General features: G+C 34.0%; 1 protein-coding gene and 1 long non-coding RNA gene across 2 annotated transcripts in view; both read right to left on the reverse strand.

Annotated features, from left to right (window-relative positions):
• Positions 1-524: 524 nt before the first annotated feature.
• Positions 525-3,097, reverse strand: LOC483833 (N-acylneuraminate-9-phosphatase-like). Its single transcript, XM_038565226.1, has 3 exons — positions 3,047-3,097; positions 2,621-2,678; positions 525-1,996 (listed from the first exon to the last, which is right to left on the reverse strand). Exons 1-3 carry the CDS (start codon positions 3,095-3,097, stop codon positions 1,242-1,244), a joined length of 864 nt encoding a protein of 287 aa, XP_038421154.1. The 3' UTR covers positions 525-1,241.
• Positions 3,098-7,895: 4,798 nt separating this feature from the next.
• Positions 7,896-19,893, reverse strand: part of LOC111091112 — an 86,009-nt gene continuing 74,011 nt past the window's right edge. The window contains exons 4-5 of the long non-coding RNA XR_005373943.1: positions 8,435-8,608; positions 7,896-7,954 (exon numbers count right to left, since the gene is read on the reverse strand). This is a non-coding gene — a long non-coding RNA (uncharacterized LOC111091112). The remainder of the gene's footprint in view (positions 7,955-8,434; positions 8,609-19,893) is intronic.

Consider the following 19,893-nt stretch of genomic DNA (forward strand, 5'->3'; position numbering starts at 1 on the left):
GCCAAAAACCAACCCAAATTATTCTTTTTCCTTAACCATTTTACTCCAAGTTGGTGAAGTCATGAGACTGTCTAGCTTAATGGCCTAGAAAAAGTTTTCTAGTTGCAAGATGTTCTTAGTCATTAATTAATAAGCTTAAACACTGAGTTGGATATAGAAATTGGAAACAGGATATATTTCCTAAAATTTGCAAAATAGGAGATGTAAGGCAGATGGTAACACCAAAAGCCACTTAAATTATATTAAAATGGCACCCTGAAATTATTCATAGCAAAACATAATTTCCTATTAGTTTTCATCATACAGGTCAAGTTATTCAGTCAATAAAGAATTTATGGAAGAGCAGCATAGTTATGCTGTACCTCTGAGGTACCCACACAAGGAAAATGACTTTTGGTGTCATGTGACTTCTACTTATCACCAGCCAGGAAGTCTAGTCCCCTGGACCCATTGTGTACCTGGGAGAAGATTGTAAAAATACTTCTGTAAGAGGTAAAGACTAATAATAATCTATAAGTGCACTCTAGAAAGATGTGAAAATGTCATGGAGAAGGAGCACCATATGCTGATTTTAACAGTTGTTTTACTGGAGAAATTTATTTGTCATGTATACACCATAGGAAAATTATCCCCCCTCCCCTCAAAAAAGGTCATGCAGAAAAACTGGATTCATAAAAGAATGTATACATTCAAAGTAGACAAAAATATGGTAGATGTTTTTAAAAAGAAAATATGCAAAATAATTTCACTATGGAATGCCTTGATTGGCATGTGACTTAGCACTTATTTCCTATTATCCAGATCCAATTGTTCTGATAAATCTCTATTATATATCTGTTTTAGAATATCTAGAATATCTATTTTAAAAATATATCTATTTTTAAGACAGAACATAAAACCTGTATTTGTGCATCCATGTATAAGCTATCTTGTCTGATATCTTCATGGATCCAAGATGCTAAAAGATTAATAAAATAATTTTTCAAAAACCTCAAGTCACAGATTAACAAATAATAGATTTCCTCAAGTTTTCTGAATTACACTACTAATAACTAGTAAGTTGTATTTATTAATGTGCTCTGGATTTTCAGATATAAATGCCAGTCAGTGGTTGGCTGGCTATTAAACTGTAAGTAAAATTATTCTTAGAACTGGGTCTTAATACATGGAATGCCTTAACTTTTCTTAGTTCAAAACCTGTATTTGACCCTAAAATACATAATCATGCCCTTTTCTATACTTTAAGTTGACCTACTGACTGTACAATCAATACTTTGTAAGACAGCAGGTAACTCTAGCACAGATGAAACTATATAGTGTGGCATGGGGGAGGACTTCAGTGGCATTATTCCATTTTTATTTATCCAGACTGTTGCTTTCAGCCCTGCTTTGAGGCCTCCTTGTATATCGGTTTCTAGTGTGTCACCAACCATCACACAGTCCCCAGGCTGTAGTCCAAGGAGATCACAGCTATGATAAAATATGGAATGGGCTGGTTTCTCTTCTTTCTGCTCTCCACCTATAACGATAGCATCAAAATAGGACTGGCAGGCACAAGCCTCAATCTTCTCCCTCTGGGTCTGTCGGTCTCCATTTGTTAATAAAAGTAGGCGGACTTCTTTCCGAAGTTCGGTGAGCATGGCTTTGACATCTTCTGCTAGTATCATATGCTGTAAACGTGTAGATTTCCACAGGAAATAACATTCTTCAGCCAATTTCCTATTGGCTGCACCACCCTTCGTTTCAAGGATTGCTTCCTCCCAGGGTAAAGTCCTTAGGTCAGTAATGCATGTACTGGAAGGATGAAAACATTCCTTGCTGAGTTTAACTTGAGCTTTGTCACAGATGGTTTTAGCCTCTACTTTATAGTGGTATTTTGATTGTAAAAGCTTTATCACCTCCAGCATGCCTCTTCTGCTGGCCGCGGCCGTGTGGATGAGTGTGTTATCCAGGTCGAAGAAAACGGCTCGCACCCGGTTCAGACCATTCCGCCAGCCTAAGGCTCAGGGCCCCCACCACCCGCCGCCCCTCTTTTTTCTTTTTAAAAGGCGAATATGGAATTAAAACTATTAGAAAAATGTATAAGCATCTAAGTGATATACTCTTTCAATTGCACTAATAATGTAATGCAATTAAAGATTCGGTATAATTATCTTCATTCTTCAGTTTGGTTAAGTAAAATCTTTCATATCTTTTAAAACTCAGCCTGAGAAATTATTGTTCTATAGAACCTTTCAATAAAGCCTAATGACGACAAAATTAATCCATTCCATGTATATGAGTGTGGAAGAATGTGTGTATGTCTGTGTTGATGATCTATGAAGAAAAAAAACCTAAAAAAAATTAAATCTGGTATACAATATATTTCATGGTCTGTAGATATTAAGCATATGGAACATATTATGCTAAGATTTAGTAATCTTCACTAGCTCTGTTCTACTCAAAGGGGGTGAGATTATTGCTATGACTTTTAATCTAAACTCTACAGCCTGCCTATACTAACACTTCACTAACACACCATTTTTCTTATGTTATTCTAATATTTTAATTTGACCACATTGTTCATATGAAATTAACATAGCAAGATCACCAATGTTGTAAGAAGGAACTATGAACTCACCATCCTCTCGCTCACAATCCAAAAGCCTTTTGTTATCTTTAAGTTTCATCAACAAAGTCTAAGAAATCACAGTATTTTCGTAATAAGTATCATCAAACAGATGGCCCCAATTTTGTGGAGAAAAGGCAAAATTGTTTTTCACTGCATCACTCATCATTGTGAATGCATAGTCTCCTCATTTGTATCTACTACCTATAGTTAACATTTCATTTCACTAATCTTCTACAGACCCAATGACTTTTTTAACATGTCAGAAACATATCTCTGAATAAACTTTTAAAATTGGAATGCTTTTTTTAAATCAATAATTGATATTTTTAAATAAAGTGACTAGTGAGGGCTGACTATTAATGAGGCAACTGTGGCAGAAAGTAGGCAATACAAATCTGAATACATTACAGTTGCCATGATTAAGGGATTCATTACCTCACGTATTGGTATGATTTCAGGACACAGAGTGTTGTTGAGAAAGTTCATACGCAAATTTTAGGTGATGGCCTGTCTTATTACTGATAAAAAGATGATAGAATAATACTCGTATGTAAGTTTACCTTACCAGTGTATGCTACTTGTCAAAGTATCGTTATACTAAGAAAACAGACAAAAAAATAGAATAACAGTATAAAATAATATTTTTAAAATTTTTAGTTCTTTCCTTTTCCTATAGTTTTAATGGATTAGTTACCTTACTATAGAAATAGTAGGAAAACAGGTAATGCATATTAACAAAATTTATTTGATTGATATTATTCTCTTATTCTCTGTTAATTTTTATTAAATGGTATGAAGACTGTAGAAGATAGGAGGAATGAGGAGAGTATTGGTCAGAGAGGAGGTACATATCAGAGATGAAGAGTAAAAGACAAATTTTCCATTATGAATCAGATGCCTCCTTTATTTTCTCTTTTCTGTACTCATCAATCATGCAAAATATATGTTGTATATTAGATCTTATAAGTACGCTAATTTATTAACATTGACCAGGTGTGTACAATAATTAGTTTCTTTACTGCAACTATTTCTCATTCCACTGGATATACATGAATGTATACTTTCTAACACACTGATTCTTTTTTTTTAACATATTGATTCTTATAAATCCTTGTAAACTTGGTGATGCTTATAAAATATTTCATAAGTGAATCAAAGCAAATGTGCATTATACTATATTATTTATCATTCTTTGTATGTATAGTTGATCCTCATTATTCATGGATTCTATATTTACAGATTTGCCTACTCAGTAACATTTATTTGTAACCCCCCAAAACAATATTTCTGGGTCATTCACAGATATGCACAGAACAATGAAAAATTTGAGTCATCCAATGTGCACATTCCCAGAGGAGGTCAAACAAAGCGACACTCTGCCTTGTTATTTCAGCTTTTCTACTTATACAAATGTTCTTCTCATGGTCTATTGAGCACACTTTTTTTTTTTTTTTTAAGATTTATTTACTTATTTTAGAGAGAGAGAGAGACAGAGAGAGAGCATAAGAGCAGGGGGCAGGGCAGAGGAAGATGAAGAGAGAATCCTGGAACAGACTCCTCACTGAGTGCAGAGCCCAATGTGGGGCTCAATACCGGGGCCTTGAGATCATGACCTAAGCTGAAATTAGGAACTGTATGCTTAACCAACTGAGCCACCCGTGGGCCTTTAGCACAATTTTTTTTCTTTTGCATTTGTATGTGTTTTTTTTTGTTTTAGTTTTTTTTGGTGATTTCACTGCTTAAAATAGCCCCAAAGTATAGTGATGAAGTGTTGCCTAGTGTTCCAAAGCACAAGAAGTATCTTACAGAGAAGATACATGATAGATAAACTTCATTCAGGCTTTATTTATACTTCTATTGGTCATGAGCTCAATGTTAATGAATCAGTATTAGGGTACATCCAGAAAAAAGAAAAGCAAACTTGTGTTTCTGTATGTGAGGCTACTCCAGAAATACTAAATAACATCTATAATGTGAGGTGAAGCTGTGGATATGATGATAAAGAAGCTAAATTGTGGGTTCATGAGATGATGGTGGATAATAAAAGTGCTTTGGACAGCATTATTGTGAAGCTGAAAGACAAAGAAATTTATAGCCACTTTACCCAGGGTCATGAAATTATTAAGCCTTTCTTGGCTAGTACTGGCTGATTTGTATATTTTAACAAGTTATATGGCTAAAAAAATTTAAACTTGTAGATAGATTCTCAGATCAAGAGCCTGTAGAAGAACTTTTAAAAATACCTACTAAGTGCTATACAGGCAGAGATTTACATATAATAGCACATTTTCAATGCTAATAGAATTGATTTGTTTTACAAAAATGTTGGCAAATAAAGTATGTAACACACAAGGTCTCTAAAATCTCTGACTTTAAGTCATTCCAATGCCATGCAAATAATTTATAAGAGGTATATATTAAATAAGAGGCTTTTAAATAGAAACATACATAAAACATGCTTATCTATTGATTAATTGATAAAAATCTTATGGCTAATAGGAACCTAAACCTGTAATTTCCCTAGGATGAATGATTATGTATTTGCTAAGTCAGAATCAACGTAATAGAATGTAACTCCTGTGAATAGTGAGAATCAAGTATATTCTTTTTAATGGCCACTGAATAGTCCACTTTGTAAATATAAACACTGCTATAGACTAAATGTTCGTGTCTCCTTAAAATTCATATGGTGAAACCTAATCCTCAATGTGACAATATTTGGAAGTAGAACATTTGGGAGGTAATTGGATGGAGCTCTCAGGAATGGGATTATTGCCCGTATCAAAGAGACTCCAGAGAGCTCTTCTGCACCTCCCTCCATGTGAGAAAAATAAAAGACAGCCATCTATGAACCAGGAAGCTAGTTCTCATTAGACATAAAATCTTCTGGCACATTGATCTTGGGCTTCTCAACCTCCAGCACTATTAGAAATTTCTTTAATTTATCCAGATATTATTTATATATTTTGTTGTAGCAGCCTGAACAGATTAAGTCAAAAACTGGTATTGCAGGTGAGTTGCTGCTATAACAAATACATAAAAATGTTGAAGTGGCTCTAGAACTGGGTAAAAGGTAGAGGCTGGAAGAGTTTTAGGTGCATGCTAGAAATGTTGACATTCTGGTGTGCAATCACAAAGAAAGAGGAAAGCTAGAGAGCTGCAGCATGGGTTACAATCAGCAGAGCCAAATGTTGACTGGGGCCCTGGCAGAAAGTCACAGTGTGGGGCAGTACCCCACCAAGTTATGGGGAGATATTGATACCACAGTGGGTCCAGTACACAGACCATTAAGCCAAACAAGATTATTATTGAGTCTTAAGGTCTAATGGAATTTGCCCAGTTAGGTTTGGGACTTGCCTGTCACTCCTTTCTTTCCCATTTCTCCCTTTTGGGAATGGAAATAGGTATCCCAAGCCTATTCCACAGTTGCATTTTGGAACCACATAACTTGTTTGGTTTTACAGGTTCACAACTGGGGAGGAATTTTGCCTCAAGATATCATCTATATATGATTTAGATGATGTTTAGATGAAACTTTGGAGTTTAGATTTTTAATGTTGATGCAGGAAAAAAGTTAAGACTTTTGGACTGTTGGGATGAAATTAGTATATTTTGCATGAGAGCAGGGCATGGATTTGGTGGGGGTAGGGATGGGATGTTATAGAATGAATATTTGAATCTCCCCAAAACTCATATGTTGAAACTTAATTCCCAATAAAATGGTATTAGGAGGTGGGATCTTTGGAAATTAATTAGGTCATGAGGATGGAGCCTTTATGAATGGAATTAGTGCACTTGTAGAAGAGGACCAAGAGAACTCCTATGTCCCATTGTCAGAGAGAAGAAGGTTGTCTATGAACTTGGAAAAGGGTCCTCACCAGACACTAAATTTGCTAGCACCTTGATTTTGGACTTCCTAGCTCCCAGAATTGTAAGAAATAAATTTGTTTTAAAATCACCCTGCCTATGGTACTCCATTACAGTAGTCTAAATGGACTAAGGCAACGGCTGATATAATCTTCCCATGGTATCTCTAACACTTTGACCATAGTGTATAAGATTGAGAATGGCAATAACATATGCTAAAGTAACTTATAAACTAAAACACAGCAAAGATATCTTTTATTTCTTTTACCAAATACTTTACATTTGACAAAGGTAGCTAAGACTCATAGACCAAATGCAATCTACCACCTGTTTTTTTTTAATAAAGTTTCGTTAGAACAAAGCGATACCACTTATTTATGTATTATTTATGGCTGCTTTCATAATACTAATACTGAGTTGTATAGTTATAAGAGAAATCTTATTGCCCTTGAAACCTGAAATATTTACAATCTGACACTTTATAAAGTTTGCTGATCTCTGACAAGACTACATCAGATAAGACATTTCACATCTCCCTTTAATCTAGTATACATGTTATCATTAATTTCTTATTTTAATCTGCTTACTAAGGCATTTTTAGTAGTTGTAACAGTAGTACCACCTTCATTCTAGGATATTTGTAAAAATTATGTTAAAAAGGATTTTAAATATCACTGTATCTAATCTCAGTATTCCTATAGGTAGACAGAATAAATATAAAATACTATTAAAGTCTCAGTATCAAATCTAGCCCTAAATTAATCCTTAGCATTTTTCACTTTCTCCATCTAGGTAAGCATGGTGGCTTTGAACAAGGAACATAATCTATCTGAGCCTGAGTAAAATACAATGTTATCTACTGGTTTCTGCTATTTTAAGTGTGAGGAGAGTGTTTAGTACATAGAAGACTATCATAAATGGTTGCAATTGTTATTACCATTCTATATTCTGAGCCTCAGCTCTAAAGTCGTATTTCCTGGGTTTAATTCTTGAGTGCTCCACTTAAACAAGTCAGTTAACACATGTATCTATTGCCATGTAACAAATTACCCTCAAAACTAATGGCTGAAAATATTAAACACTTTTTATCTCACATTTTTCTGGATCTGGTTCAGGATTTCCTACAAGACTGTAGTCAAGTTATCAATTAAAGTTGTGCTCCTCTGAAGGCTTAACTGGGACCAGAGGGTTCACTTCCAAGTTCACACGGATGTTGCAGGAGACCTTGATTCTTGGCTCTCTGTTGGCTAGAAGACTCAGTTACTCACCCATGGCCTCTTCTCAGGGATGATTAAGAGTTTATACAACATGGGTAGCCTGGGCGGCTCAGTGGTTTAGTGCTGTCTTCAGCCCAGGGCCTGATCCTGGAGACGCAGGATCGAGTCACACGTCAGTCTCTCCGCATGGAGCCTGCTTCTCCCTCTGCCTGTGTCTCTGTCTCTCTCTCTGTGTCTTTCATGAGTAAATAAATAAAATCTAAAAAAAAAAAAAAGAGTTTACACACATAATAACTCTTTTCCTTCAGAGCAAGTGATCTGACAAAGAGATCAAAGGGGAAGACACATGTCTTATATGAAGGAATGTCATAAGTCAACACTGTAATCACATTCTCTTTATATTGAGAAAGGCACTAAGTCTGGCCCACACTCTATACGGGGGAATTGGGCTCTACCTTTTGAAGGAAGGAGTACCAAAGAGCATATGGACATATATTAAAATTGCCATGCTCAACTTGCCTCAATTTCTTCATCTATAAAAGTGAATATAAATAACAATAAAATGATTGAGTATTGTTTTGATATTAAAAACATGAAAATCACTTTAAAAAGAGCCTCAAACATGGTAAGCAGTCTATAAATATTAGTGAATGTTTGCTTTATATGTAACTATATATAGGATGTTGAGAATCATTAATATGTATCATTTTCAATTTATACTTATTTCTGTATCTCTTACCTGAACTTGAGATTTTTCTTTCTTTGGGAGAAAATTTGTCTCTTAGGTTCAATTATTGACATTGTGAAGACAAAGCTTCCTTGTTTTTGTTTCTTTCATGTAAGAATTGATAGACCTTTTCCTTTACCAAAATGCTGCTCAATTTCATTCTCTGTTAGTGACCAGATATGTATCCTGTGTTGGATATGGCATAAATAGATTGCTTATCAAGGAGTAATCATAGCTATATTTCTGTATTTATGGCTAAGATGAACAGAAACATTATTTAGGAATACAGTGCCTATTTCTTTGTTTTCTGAAACTAAAAGAGGCCTTTAAAAATAAATTATTGAGGTGTAATTGACATATAATATTAATATTAGATTCAGGTGTACAACATAATGGTTAGGTACATCCATCTTTTATGTCACATACCATATATTTCTCAGTGTTTTAAATTATTTTTGTTATTTATTTTTTATTTTCTGAAATTTCTCCTTAGATTCAGAGTATCACAAACTACAGTATTTGTAGTGTAGTCTCATTCTGTGAAATATTAAGCTAGAAACCATAGATTATGTCATCAGATATAATGCTTCTCTGGACTGATTGTGGAATTATGCAAGCACATATACACTAATACACAAGGCAGGCAAGTCACATTGTCTCATTCTATCCTCCTCCATTAGGCATAAGAATGCTTGAGTATATATCCATTTAAAATGCAGTTTTGGGGAGATGCCACATCCGCTTTTTTCATAACTTATTTAATTGCTTAACACTAATTGTTGCATTTGGTTTGGGCCCAAAAGTCCAAATATAAGAATATAATCAAAGTCTATAAAATTTATATCAAGTATGACTTGGTGAGTAGAAAGGCTTTTTATTATGATTGGGAAAAATTGAAACCAGAGATCACAGTTTATAATTTGTAACAGTTTTCAGCTTTAACCTCATTTTCTCTGGGGAAATTTCTCTGACTCTCTTAGAATGGGCAAGGCTTCCTTGTGTTTGATCTCATGGCACTCTATTCTTTCCTTATCAAAGCACTTACCACACACTCTATTCTTTCCTTATCAAAGCACTTACCACACACTACCACACAGTACTTGTGTCCTTGAAGTTTATGTTGTCTGAATTTCAGTAAAGGATCTCTATCATATGTTGGAAGGCACAGTGGATCCTTTGTATACTACTGTATCATTAGTATTTGTGACAAAGTAAGTAAAGTTAAGATGATGTTTACAATATGGCTAAGAAAGATTTGATCTCCTAGAATCTCCCCTCCTTCCACACATACCCTGACCACCCAAAAATGTTTAGTAGGCTCTGGTTAGGATTCTGGAAGGATTTAAATTTACTAATAGATTATGAAAACATAATTAATAAATAATGGTATTTGAGATTATTACCATAAATAAATTCTGGTCAATTGAGATTGGCAGTAGGAGCTTGAGTACTATACTCGACTGCAACTCTTGTTACTATCAAAAACAAAGTATTGGAATACATGCAATGGAGGTGCAGCTTATTAAACTCTTTTTCTTTGTATATTATATTCATAAGTGTCTTTCTAAAGGATTATATAGTCAGCCTGTAATTTGAGTTGAAGTGGACATTAGAAGGCAAAATCATTTTATATTAAACTGCTCAGAACCTTCCAAAGAGTAACCATTAATTATTTAAAAAGCTTAATAACTATGGTAAGTATTCAATATCTACTATATGTCAGGCACTATGTTTGGTATTTTACAAATGTTACGTCATGTAATCTATACACCATGCCATAATGCAGTGGAGAGACTACCTTGAAATTAGATTTGGATTCATTTCTTTTTTTTTTAATTTTTTTTTTCATTTATTTATGATAGTCACACAGAGAGAGAGAGAGAGGCAGAGACATAGGCAGAGGGAGAAGCAGACTCCATGCACCGGGAGCCTGACGTGGGATTCGATCCCGGGTCTCCAGGATCACGCCCTGGGCCAAAGGCAGGCGGTAAACTGCTGCGCCACCCAGGGATCCCTAGATTTGGATTCAAATCATTAGTTTGCCACTTATATATGCCTGTGATCATGAGCAAGTTAAATACTGTCTTTAAGTATGTTTGTTCATCTGTTAAAACAGAGAAAGTATTGTTTTCTGGTATCTATTAATCATGCACTAATAATTGATAGTAGTTTTTATTATATTTGTACATATATACAGCTAGCACCAGAAGAGATTGCACTCTCTCCACAGCTTGTATAATGTACCAGTATTTCCTCTCTTATGTATGTATATATGTATTTATTTATTGAGGTATTAGTTCCTCTCTTATGTACGTATGTATACATGTATTTGTTGAGGTATAACCAACATACCTTTATTAGTTTCAAACGTACAACATAATGATTTGCTATTTGTACATATTGCCAAATGAGCACAAGAGTAGGTCCAGCTAACATTGTTGCCATATGTAGTTACAGTATGTGCCAGTTTTAAACATATTTTATCTTCTCCATTTCATTTTAAATCATCCATGGCATAACAAATATCCTTTGTTTCATTTCCATTTCAATATCATATCTTAAGTACTTCCCGATCTTGGGAGAACACTCCCACTTTGTATGCCTTTGTGTTCATAAAAACATATCTGCACAATTGCAAAGCACCTTCTGTTTTTTAAAGAAAAATACAGTAGAAGACTCTAAATGGTTGCCCCTTCCTAGGTTATCCAAAGAATGATAAGTACTCCAAAGACTTTAGTATAGATACTTGTGGTCCCCTGGAGTAGTTCAAATTCTACATTTTAGGTCAGTTTTTAAAGAATCACTTCTATGACTTGTCACCAACAAAATCCAGATCTTTATAGTTTTCACATGAATTAAGTTTTTTCACTGAAGACAATTTAATTATATTTTTTCTCTTTTTATTTCTGACATATGCTTATGTTTGGTACTAAAAATATCTTCTGAGAGACTTGTATATCAATAGTGTCTAGAATTTAAATCATTTAAGCAGAAGAATGCAGAGTATGGAATTGTCAGATCAGATAAGATACTACTTACGAATGCACATCATGATTTCCAAGCATATAAATTAAAAAAAAATTACATCTCATAATTCAGAATTTTGAAACTCTACAAGTTTTAAGAATTACAATTCATATTCTCAAAGAACTGAGAATTCTATATTTAGTACTCTATGCATAATAAATAATAAACTAATTGGCCATAATATTTTTAGAATTGATGAGGCATCTCTTGTGGATGAAATCACATACCATATGTCTTTAATGTTGTTCTTATAGTTCTCTGAGTACCTTCTATAAATTATATTTTCAAATTAAACTGGACATAACAGAATATTCCAAATAATATACTTAAACTGATCAGAAATAATATGAAGTTCAAAAATGATGTAAATGTTGGACATACTTTCTTTATAATATATAATATCTATTTTAAACTATTTAGTAACTTCCTTTTAAGATTCTATCATTATCTTTAATTTACCTACAAAATCCCATCATGAAAACCTATTAACTAACTTAAATTGATTCAAGAAACAATGTAAGCTGGTTTTCTAATAAAGTTAAGTAATGCAACTCAGTAGATTTTCTGTGAAGAGAATGAGCTCCAACCTCTTATTAGACTTGTAAATGTAAATTTTAAATGGAAACATTCTTTTGAATATGAGAGCAGTTTATAGTCTTATCCTGGCACAAAGTAACATAATAAACTGCTAGAATTTTAATTTAAAGCAAAGTTTAAAGGTTATTGTGGTTTGCCAAGATTATCCTTCATAAAAATTTCTTGAATGTTTATTTGTCAACAACTTATGTGATTATTCTAAATTAATATGAAACCAAAAGTGAACCCAACACTCTCAAATACTTTTGGAAAGCAAGGAACTTTTTTTTTTTTGGTCATGCTTTAATGGCTATGCCAATAAAGTAAAGGAATCTGAATTAAATAAGGAGATTGGGGGAGGGTAATGAGAAAGCAAGTCAGCTTTTGCAGTAAGAACTACTATTAGAAATTTAAAGAGACATTATTTTATCTCTAGGTTTTCAAAAAACTTTATGAGAGTCAAACTAGTGGTGCTTCTTTTTTCTTTCAAGATTTTATCACTGATAATAATTTTACTTTGGAGCAAATGTTATACATTTTTGATATTTCTATATCGTTTAGGAAGATGACTTGTGTTGGAGACCACATTTTTCTTTTTTTTTAAAGATTTTATTTATTCATTCATCACACACACACACACAGAGGCAGAGACACAGGCAGAGGGAGAAGTAGACTCCATGCCAGGAGTCCAACGTGGGACTCGATCCTGGGTCTCTAGGATCATGCCCTGAGCCGAAGGCAGGCGCTAAACCACTGAGCCACCCAGGCATCCCTGAGACCACATTTTTCGAGTATGTTTTTATTATACATCAGCCAGGGACTGAGTCAATTGAGAGAGGGTAGCTCAAATATCTCCTTTTTCTAAGCACAAACTAAAATCAGTAGCATTTGTCTTCTTTCTAAAACTCAGATCTTTCAAAAGTTAGCATCACTCATATCTGTGCACGTAGACAGATATACATATGGCCTACAGTGACTGAGTTGTGTGAGCCTTTCAAAGACATCATATACAATATTTTGTGTGCCATACAATCAAGAATTGCAGAATAATATGTGAGACTAGCTATAATATCAGCCAAAATATGAAATGTAGCCTGTTGCTACTTTAGCCTGGTAGAGGACATATCCACATGTACCACTGGTACTCAAGCCTAAACTTGGCGGGGACACAGGCAACACAGTAAAAACGAAACTAAACAAAACAAAGAAACAAAACAACTGTGTATTATTCTCTTTCTGTGTATAGGAAAGAGGGAATTAAGCAATCATCCAATGGTAGTCATGCCTTTGTATATATTAGTACAGTCAAAATCTGACTTTAAAGGCAACTTGGATAAATTGGAGAAGTAAAAAGGGTTGAGACAAAAGATTTGAGTTTATACTGTTGGAAGGTAGTCATCAAGCTGAATCACCACCACCCCCCTCAGTCTGTGAAAATTGCAAAAGAAACATTGTTCTAACATAGGATTATTATTTATGTGTCTAAATTGCTTCAAGATTAAAGGAATCCACCTGAAATAAATATGTAACAATCACAACTACAGTCATTGTCTGATTTTAAATAGATTTTCATGAGGCCATTGATTTAATAACAGCTTTTCAGGAAAACGCACGCAGCCAGACTTCAGGACATTTCAATTTTGGAAAAGTCACTTCTATTTTATTATCATGATGTGTAATGTGTCACTCACACTTTGGGGATCAATATAGGTTGAATAGGAAAGACAAAAACAGAAATTTACAACTCTGAAAACTAATGAATGTTCTTCTGATTATTTTTTAAAATATTTTATTTATTTATTCATGAGAGACACAGAGAGAGAGGCAGAGACACAGGCAGAGGGAGAAACAGGCTCCATGTAGGGAGCCCAATGCTGGACTCCATCCCAGGACCCTGGAATCACAACCTGAGATGAAGGTAGATGCTTAACCAGGTGAGCCACCCAGGTGCCTCTGTCCTTCTGATTATTAAGAAATTACTGGGGATCCCTGGGTGGCGCAGCGGTTTGGCGCCTGCCTTTGGCCCAGGGCGCGATCCTGGAGACCCGGGATCGAATCCCACATCGGGCTCCCGGTGCATGGAGCCTGCTTCTCCCTCTCCCTCTGCCTGTGTCTCTGCCTCTCTCTCTCTCTGTGTGACTATCATAAATAAATAAAAATTAAAAAAAAAAGAAATTACTGCAATGTTTATATGAGTGTATTGTATTGAGTGATAAGGACAAATTGTAATTAATACAATGGAGTACAGAAGCCCTCTTAATTATGATTTTTTTTTTTTTACCTCACAGACTGTGTTAAGCATGCATACAAAGACCACAACAGCAAATTTCTTATATGAGCTCTAATATTATATCACAAAAAGCAATCAGGACACATCAAATTTATTCTTCTTTTCGTATATGTACATTTGAGGTCTATGTCTTCTAAGTTATACCAGAACAGCTTTTGAAGTGAAGAAGCTATTAAAGTGGGAGTTCTCCAGAATGTAAAGCAGGTAAAAGCAAACCTGCTCTGATTCAAGTCTATTTTGAACACTCAGAACATTATTTACTTGGCTCTCCAGAAGCCTCCCTCACCACTATAACCAGGGTTGTGTATCTCTAGAACCCTTTTAATTTGTAGAGACCATTTCAAAAATACCTACAGGGATATTTATGTGGCTCAGTTGGTACAACATCTGACTCTTGATTTCAGGTCTTAGTATCAGGGTTGTGAGCTTGAGTGCCCCCCCACCCCCAATTTGGAAGCCTACTTAAAAAATACTACCTAGAAAAATAATGTGCATTTCTTTCTCTTCCTCCCTATCCAAATAATTTGGCATGGTAAAGAATCTATTGGCACACATGAACAAAATCTTTCAGTACTTTCAATGGCATTTGATATGTACATAAGACACCTGAAGCTGCTGGGCCTTTTGCTTGTTTGGCGTAGGCTTTAAAATCTGGAATACTTAAAATTTTATGAAGTGCAGGGAAAAAAATGGAATAACAATGGGATAGCATCCAGGTATTTTCGTAGATTATCATTCTTAGAAAGTTTTACATAAATGTCTTCAAACCATTTTGTGAATTTTGCTCTCCAGGAGGATATAACACTATAAATTTTACATCCGGCCTCTACTTTCATTAACTCTTTACATATGTGAGAAAACACTTTGGTAAAGATGTGTTTGAGGGCTATGACTTAAAATGTAGATACTCACTGGTAAAAATATTTTCTTGTTGTTGCGCACATGGTCATAAGCACAACATTCAAATGTGGCCCACCTGCATAGTACTTATGAAGAACTTAAAGAAAGTCTGTATCTGATAAATGCTATGTATGTGATGTTATGATCTTCTCTGGCTCCCCTAGTGGATTGTTTACTGTATTCCCTCTTGTTATATAGAACACATTGTAGACGGTTTGAAACAGTCAAGTCTTGGCAAAATCCAGGGTCATTACAAGTTGTCCTCATTAATGGTATGCAGGCCTCTGTCTTCTTTTATTCACTCCACCCCCAGCTTCATTTTACAACTTCCAGGATTCGTGAGATCACACATATTTCCCTGGATTAGTGATGAACTACAGATTACTCCTTGAAATCAATGACTAAAAGGGAGGAAGCAAATCAGAATGAACAAACTCTGAAGGGAAGAAAGCTCTAGTCTTTAAACATCAGAAAATAGAGGAGGAGAAAGCCAGGGATACTCTTGAATCTGAAGTTAAATGTGGCTGAGTTACAAAAGCAGGGCAGGGAAAGTAAAGCCCATTTTTGGTCTAACTGTGAAATTAGTGAAGAACTCAGACACTTAATAAATCCTTTTGTTGTATTACTTAGAACTTTTTCTCTTGTGGATGATTTGTTGCCAGAAGCATTCCTATTATATAATTTGTACTTTCACAGATTTCCCCCACCACTCTTGTCTACTCTAAGTGTCCCTTACAGATTCATGCTGAAACCTAACAGGATCTGCTGCAAATTCCTTTTACACTTTGCCCTGAGAATATGGAATGTGCTTTCCCTTCAATTCTCTGCCATGGGAATTAATTACCTGCAGTTTTCAGCACAGTGTGAAAGTCTTATCTGCTTTCTTTGGCAGTAAAATATTACTGCAAAGCTTTAAACTAGTTTTGAAGTTTTATTGTCTTTTTTCCCCCTAGGTTTTAATTATGGATGTTTAAAATATTTTATGTCAGTAGGTAATCTCATAGTTATTATGGTAAAAAACAATGAAAATAATCAGACTGAATTAAACTATGAAAATAAAACTTTATATACAAGGCTGGGCAAGGTTTTAAAGACCATTGTTTTACTGGGTGTTGCAGAATTTTAGTGATTTGTGTAAAGAAGAATCAATATTATTTACTAATAGGCAAAAAAGTGGGTTATTTTCCAAAAATGCATATCCATTACATTTAATCAGATCCAGATGATAATACTAATATTTATGATGGATCCCAACCTCAAAACATAACATGAGAACGGGAAGAAATAATGATTCAAGCCTTACAGTTCCATGGAACAGTATGTGTTCTTGGTTTTAGGGGGAAATTAAAGTTATAAAGTTGGAAAGAGTGAGAAAACAAACAGCAATTTTATGTTCTGAGAGTATACTTTACTTCTTTAGTACATGGTGGTTTAAGTCATGTAATGATTTTCTTTTTCTGAACTTAAAGAAAATAAACAAATCAAAATTAATAAATTAAAATAATTGATATGCTTCCAGATAAACTAGATATTCTAAAACATCAAACTTTATGACAACTCATTTTTAGTTTATGAAAAAGGCAATGCTAAAGGCCAAATTGTGTAAGTCTTATATTTGGCCTGCAAAATTTTAAATATTTTTATTAACTTTTTACACATTTTACCTCTCTTTTTTATGGTCTACTGAGCTCATATTCAATTATGCGTACACTGTCTGGATATTTCAAACTACATGTATTCTCACTGATTTTTTTTTTCTGTAGTCAATCTATACAGTGCATACATTCAATCTAACTTAGAAAATGAGATATAATATTATATGTGTTAGTTTAAGTTGTTTATTTTAGATTTTTCTTGTTTCCTGACTTAGGCCTGAATTACCATAAACTTCCCTCTAAGCATAGCTCTGCTGCATCCCAAAGATTTGGGACCATTGTGTTTCCATTTCATTGTCTCCCTATATTTTTTTATTTCCTCTTTGATTTCTTGGTTGACCCAGCCATTGTTTGATCGCATGTTATTTAAGCTCCATGTGTTCTTTCTATATTTTTCTTTGTGATTGATTTCTAGTTTCATAAACTGTGATCTGAAAAGATGCATGGTATGACTACAGTCTTTTTGAATTTGTTGAGAGTTGTTTTCCGAACTTGTGGTCTATTCTTGAGAATATTACATATGCACGTGAAACAAATGATTATTCTGTTTTAGGGTAGAATGTTCTAAATATGTCTGTTAGATCCGTCTGGTTATATTGTTATGTTCGGTGGGGTTGTTGAGTTCTCTTAATCTATTTTCACTTTTTATTATTCTTTTTTCTCTATCCTGTTCAGTTTGATTGCTTTCCATTATTCTGTTCTTCAGGTTGCTGATCCATTTTTTCATTTCTACTACTGATTCCCTCTATTGTATTTTTAATTTCAGTTATTGAATTCTTTATCTCTGATTGGTTCTTTTTTATGTTTTTTATCTCTTGTTGAGAGTCTCACTGAGGTCCTTCACTATTTTCTCAATTCCAGTGAATATCTTTAAGACCATTACTTTAAATTCTTAAATTCTCTATCAAGCATATTACTTGTTTGTTTTATGTAGCTCTCATCCTATTGTTTTGTCCTGTTCTTCCATTTGAGAGATATTTTTCTGTCTCCTCATTTTGACTAACTCTCTGTGTCTGTTTCTGTGTGTTAGGAAAGTCAGCTACATCTCCTGCTCTTGAAAGTAGTACTCTTATAAAGAAGAGGTGCTGTAGTGCCCTGCAGTGCACATTTTGTAGGTTAGCCAAAGTAAAGCCCCTGGATCAATTCCAGAGAATTGTTCTTCTTGCCCTTCAAGAAGAAAATTTAGGAAGCCAACACAATTTAACTTCTTTAAAACTGTGATTTTTGTTACATGCTTCATCTCATTCCTTTTAATTATCCCACAATGATTAAAATGAAAAAAAAAAAACAACACGTATGCTTGACTTAGTGCATAGCAAGAAAAGGAGTGGCAAATGAGGATGAGTTCCATTCTGCAGACATTTTTGTTTGAGGAATTCTGTAGGTAAAAGTAGATGGTAACATGATTACAGAAAGGGGTTATCAGGTTGAAACTGTCAGCAACGTAGTAAAGAAGAGTTTATACAGCTTTTCTTTGTTCTAAGACATAGGCCTGAGGTCTTAACTATTGATAGAACCATGGTATTTTTTCTCAATGTGTTTGGAAATCATTGAAATGAGCATCTTGAGGTTTAGAAATCTTTTATACTATGAGTGAGTTATAAAATACCATTGAAGATATATTACATGTCATAATCTGTTTTATTTATAGATAAAGTATCATGAAAAATGTGAGAAAAAACTGAGAAAGTTTGTGGAATTTCTTTCATTATTTAGGACTCATTGAAGATACAAAATGAACTGGATCTAATTAAATTAGTAGCTATATTTTGATAAATATATGCATTATTTTCCATTACATAACAAAAGAAAAGCAAAAGAAATATAATAGAGTCCTTCCTGTAAAGAAGAAAGATGAGACATGTGCTCATTTGGGAATTATTTTTATAAAAATATATTTCTTCAAATTTATTATATTCATGTCATGAAAAGCACCAAAACTCAAAACTGCAGTAAAGAGAAGAATGATACATATGTTTTTGTGTATAAAATGCAATTTATTTTATTCTATGAATAGAAAATAACTGTAAAGGAAAGCAAGATTGTAGATATATTATTTATATAGAAGCTTTTATGTTAGTGTCTTAAGGTTTCTAAAATATTAACTTGACCCTTTGTAAAGAAGGATTTTATTAAAACCACCTTTTTTCATAAATGAGGAAATTAGATTGTAGACAGTTTGATATAAGGCTTTGGAACAGAAACTCTGGCTTAAAGTAGTTCCGAATTTTCACAGCTCAATTATTGGAGAGATACTTCAATTTACCATGTAATAATAATGGCAGGAGTAGAACAAAAGGTGAAAAGAAAGAATAGTTCTGCAGTCAATATTACAATCTGGACTTATTCATTTCAAAATTATCTATTGGCTATTATATCTGTCAAGAAGACATGTATACGCACAATTATATAAGATATCATATCAAAATTTGAACAAAATATTATGAAATTATAGATGTGATAGTAGGTAATTTTCTTAGATAATTGAAATTTTTTGAGAGTAAATGGTCCTTGAAGGAAAACAACTTGACTTTCAAAAGCCAATGGCTAGATTATCTGCCTCAGATCTGCTGGTCACAGTGAGGCAATCTGGGAATGCCATTGCTACAAACAGATTCCATTTAGGAAAACTCACTTCTCACCACATGCCAACCAATAGTGTAGCCTGATTTATCTACAGCAGTGGCAACAATAGAACTCAAGTGGCTGACTCATGACCCACTGGTAGTGTTGGATCTGATTAGTTCCCAAAGGTTACCTCAATAAAGCCAGAGAGGGTGCCAGAAGGGCCATGCTAAATCCAAACAGGGCAACTGCCAGCTAAAATTGAAACTTTACATAGGATTAAAAATCTCCTAATGTAATCTTTAATTTGTACATGATACAATTAAAAATACTTTGTCATACCAAGAACCAAGAAAATCACAAATTAAGTGACAAAAGACCAATGCCTAGATAAATCAAGTATTGGAAATATCTGACAAAAATTTTAAAGCTGAAATCTTAAAATAGATTCAATAAGT

This window comes from Canis lupus, chromosome 19 (genome assembly GCF_011100685.1).
Source record: "Canis lupus familiaris isolate Mischka breed German Shepherd chromosome 19, alternate assembly UU_Cfam_GSD_1.0, whole genome shotgun sequence".
NCBI lineage: Eukaryota > Metazoa > Chordata > Mammalia > Carnivora > Canidae > Canis > Canis lupus.

What these genes read in the sequence shown, in the direction of transcription:
- LOC483833 (XM_038565226.1), bottom strand. Translation starts at nt 3,097, where the DNA reads ATGAACTTTCTCAACAACACTCTGTGTCCTGAAATCATACCAATACGT. An exon ending in AAATCATACCAATACGTGAG is followed by an intron (nt 2,679 to 3,046) that starts GTAATGAATCCC and finishes GTGATTTCTTAG; the next exon opens with ACTTTGTTGATGAAACTTAA. An exon ending in GGATTGTGAGCGAGAGGATG is followed by an intron (nt 1,997 to 2,620) that starts GTGAGTTCATAG and finishes CCTGAGCCTTAG; the next exon opens with GCTGGCGGAATGGTCTGAAC.